This window comes from Engraulis encrasicolus, chromosome 10 (assembly GCF_034702125.1).
Source record: "Engraulis encrasicolus isolate BLACKSEA-1 chromosome 10, IST_EnEncr_1.0, whole genome shotgun sequence".
Taxonomy (NCBI): domain Eukaryota; kingdom Metazoa; phylum Chordata; class Actinopteri; order Clupeiformes; family Engraulidae; genus Engraulis; species Engraulis encrasicolus.
In genome coordinates, this window is record NC_085866.1 from 50319143 (window position 1) to 50323062 (window position 3920).

The following is a 3920-nucleotide window of genomic DNA, read 5'->3' on the forward strand; positions in this document are numbered from 1 at the left end:
GAAAATATATTAGCGCAATGGCAGGACACACACACACACACACACACACACACACACACACACACACACACACACACACACACACACACACACACACACACACACACACACACACACACACACACACACACACACACACACAGGCGCACGCACACAAAGATTCAGAAAAAAGAAATCAAAGAAACCAATATGCACTCCATCTTCCGCAGTCACACCCAGCCAGACATATCACAGTATATTGCCATGTGCACACATACACACAGGCAGGAAAAAAAACACGTGATTATTCAGACACACCCAAATTCACCCAAACAGATACTGTACAAACATGTATGCACATATGTGCACGTACGCATGCTCGCACACACGCACACGCACGCAGGCACGCACACACACACACACACACACACACACACACACGCGCACACGTACGCAGGCATGCACGCAGGCACGCACACACACGCACAGCAATAAAATCACAGACATTTATACACTCAGACAGCCTTGAAGGGGCAGGCGCACAGAATCAGCCATGGACCCAGCAATGGATCAGCCAGCCACACATAAAGACATTTGTGCGCACACACACACACATAAGTGTTGTGCACACAGACATGCTCGCACACACATACACACTCACACGCACACACACACGCACACGCACACGCGCACGCACACTCACACACACACACACATAAGTGTTGAGCACACAGACATGCTCGCATGCACACGCTCGCACATGCACACGCACACGCACACACACACACACTGTAGTAACAAGCGGCCTCATGGACAAAGAATGTTTCTGCACTTTCAACATTTCATAAAAGACCACACAAAGGGAGCTCCATCTGGTTTGCATTTTTATACGTATGTTTCTTTGTGACTGTGTCATTGTTATGTTTTATTATTTATTTTACTTTATAATGATGTCCTTCATGCTGCCTGGTTGAGGGCAGCAGCAGACGGACAATACGTAGACACCTTAGGGCTTTTGTCAAGCCAATCTCAAACAGCAATAGCAGTAAAAAAGGACAATAGACACCTGCCACAGTACAGTTCGCAGTGTTCATTCAACACTCGGGGAGTCGAATTTAACACTCAAAATGCTGATATTACTCTCTATAAATTTGAATTCACACTGCTTATGTGTGAGGGCTTTTATCGGGCTAATCACAGGAGCAATAGCAGTAATAGCAATAGCAATAGCAATAGCAGTGGCAAATGAGAGAGAGAGAGAGAGAGAGAGAGAGAGAGAGAGAGAGAGAGAGAGAGAGAGAGAGAGAGAGAGAGAGAGAGAGAAAGAAGATGAACGGCTGAAGAAGAATCGCCGAAGGGCGATCTCCTCAGGAAGTGGTTCCTCGTTTGTTAATTAATAGAGGCGACCAAACGAGCCGGAGCGGGAGAAAGCTCGTAATGTGACGACTCGAGGTGCTAGACTGAGACAATTAAGCCGGGAGAGCCGAGAAAATGACACGCGTGAGGGGACTGTGACATTAGTTTGACCGAACAAGGGTTTTTTTCCCCGCGGTTGTGAACGGAATAGACAGAACAGTCTGATGGAGAGGATAGAAGGAAGAGGGGGAAACGTGTCAATACCTTGTATCCCACCTCATAAAGATTTTTTAAGTAGAGGAGGAAGAGGATGAGGAAGATGACAAGAAGAATGAATGGACGAAGGAAGGGAGGGGTAGGGGAAGTGTGTCCATACATTGCACTCTGTTCAGCAGCAGGCCTGTTAAGGAATGAGAAATGAGAGGAGGAGGAAGAGTATGAGGAGGAGGAATGACTAAATTAAGGAATGAGGGAGGGAGGGAGGAGCATTGTTTATCTCCTGCATTCCAGCTCATCAGATCTTTAATCGAAGGAGAAGAGGAGGATGAGAAAGAAGCAGAGAAATGAAGAATGGAAGAAAGAGAGAAAAGAATGAAGGAAAGGAAAGGAAAGGAAAGGAAATCAGTGCCCCGCCCTGTGCTCATCAGGCCTTTTGAGGAAAAGGAGGATGAGAAAGAGGGCAAGAAAGGATGTAATGCGGAAAGGAGGAACGGAGAAGGAGGGGAAGGGGAATCCGTGTCCATACATTTAATGGAGGAGGAAGAGGATAAGGAAGAGGGGAGGATGACGAAGAAGGAGAAGAAGAAGCAAAATTGGCCATAACGAAGGGAGGAAAAAAGAGGGGGGATGGTGGAATCAGGGACCACACCTTGTACCACAATTTGTCAGGCCTTTTAACAGAGAGGGAAAGGAAGGATGAGAAAGGAAAGAAAAAAAAGAATAAAGGGTGGATGGGCAATCAGTGTACCTACCTCACATCCCAGCTTGTCTGGCCTTTTAATGGAGGAGGAAGAGGGGGTGACAGACGGTGACGAAGAGGTGGAGGATGAAGATGGGCCGGCAAACGAAAGCGAAGACGGACACATAGGAACACATAATGAAAGTACCAAAAGAGAGGGAGGGTGTTGGCCAATCAGTGTCCATACCTCGTACTCGAGCTCGTCAGGCCTGTCCACCTCATGCTGGGTGATGTCAAAGTAGTCAGTGGGATCATAGTAGTCATGCTCCATAGGCGGCCTGGAGGGGGGAGACAGACAGACAGACAGAGGGGAGGGAGAGGGAGAAGAGAGGGAGAGAGACGAGGGGCTGTCAAGGCAGACATCAAAAGGAAGAGGCACGCCTTTTTTAGATGAGAGGAGAGCATGTGGAGCTGGTGCTGTGTATACATATGAATTAGCAAACACACATGCACACAGACAGACATAGACACACATGCATCAGTGAGCCCACACACACACGCATGCATACACACACACACACACACGCACTCACTCACGCACGCACTCACGCACGCACGCACGCATGCACGCACGCACGCACGCACTGGCACGCGCACACACACACACACACACACACACACACACACACACACACACACACACACACACACACACACACACACACACACACACAGGACACACAGTCATAAACAGAAGCACAAATACAGGTGCCAATACACACACATGCACACAAATACAGACACACAAGTGCATGCATACGTACACATGTACACACATACACACATACACACGCACACGCACGCGCACGCGCACACGCACACACACGCAAACACACACAAACACGCACACACACACACACACACACACACACACACACACACACACACACACACACACACACACACACACACACACACACACACACACACACACACACACACACACTTAATTAAAAGTACTCTACTCTACTCTACACCTTCCTTGCACATTTTGTTCTTTGTCTCCTCTCTCCTGAGCCAACACCCCCTGCCACACCCTTCCCTCCGCAACCCTCCCACTTACAGTTCATTCAGGAAGTACGGCTCCGGTAGTGGAGGCAGTGGAGGTGACGGTGGGTACGGAGGTGGTGGGGGTCCACCACCACATCCACCACCCCCAGCCCGCTGGTTAAGTGCCCTGCCCAGGGAGAGCATGTGCTGGAAGCTGATGTCCGTCTGGGTGCCGCTGTCCACACAGTCGGCCAGCATGGTCATGACAGGCGGGCTGCCTCCGCTGACCCCCACCAGGGTGGCGTTTATGGTCCCTCCACCACCACCGCTGCTGCTGCTGTGGCTGTTGCCCCCGGCGCAGCCCATCACGCCTCCCAGCCTCCGGCGGGGGCCGCCGGCGCGTCTCAGCTCGCGACCCGAGCGCAGGGCCTCAAGAGCCTGCTCCTGGGAGAGGTAGGGCAGGCCCTTACCGTTCACCTGGAGGAGAGAGGAGAGAGAGACAGGGAAGAATGACCCTCGTAAGCCACGGCTCTGTTACAAATTAGCTGTAACCAGAATGGCAATGACCAATGACCGTAGAGTATTACTAAAGGCCCCGTGTAATTGCATAGTGGTGTAGAAATATGATGGTAAAGTT

At 50.3% G+C, this 3920-nt stretch overlaps 1 protein-coding gene across 1 annotated transcript in view; it reads right to left on the bottom strand.

Moving 5' to 3' along the window:
• LOC134456306 (PDZ domain-containing protein 4-like) overlaps nucleotides 1-3547 on the bottom strand; it is a 16228-nt gene extending 12681 nt beyond the window's left edge. The window contains 2 exon segments of the mRNA XM_063207676.1: nucleotides 2481-2558; nucleotides 3353-3547. Of these exon segments, the coding sequence (XP_063063746.1) occupies nucleotides 2481-2558; nucleotides 3353-3547 (273 nt within the window).
• Nucleotides 3548-3920: the final 373 nt, after the last annotated feature.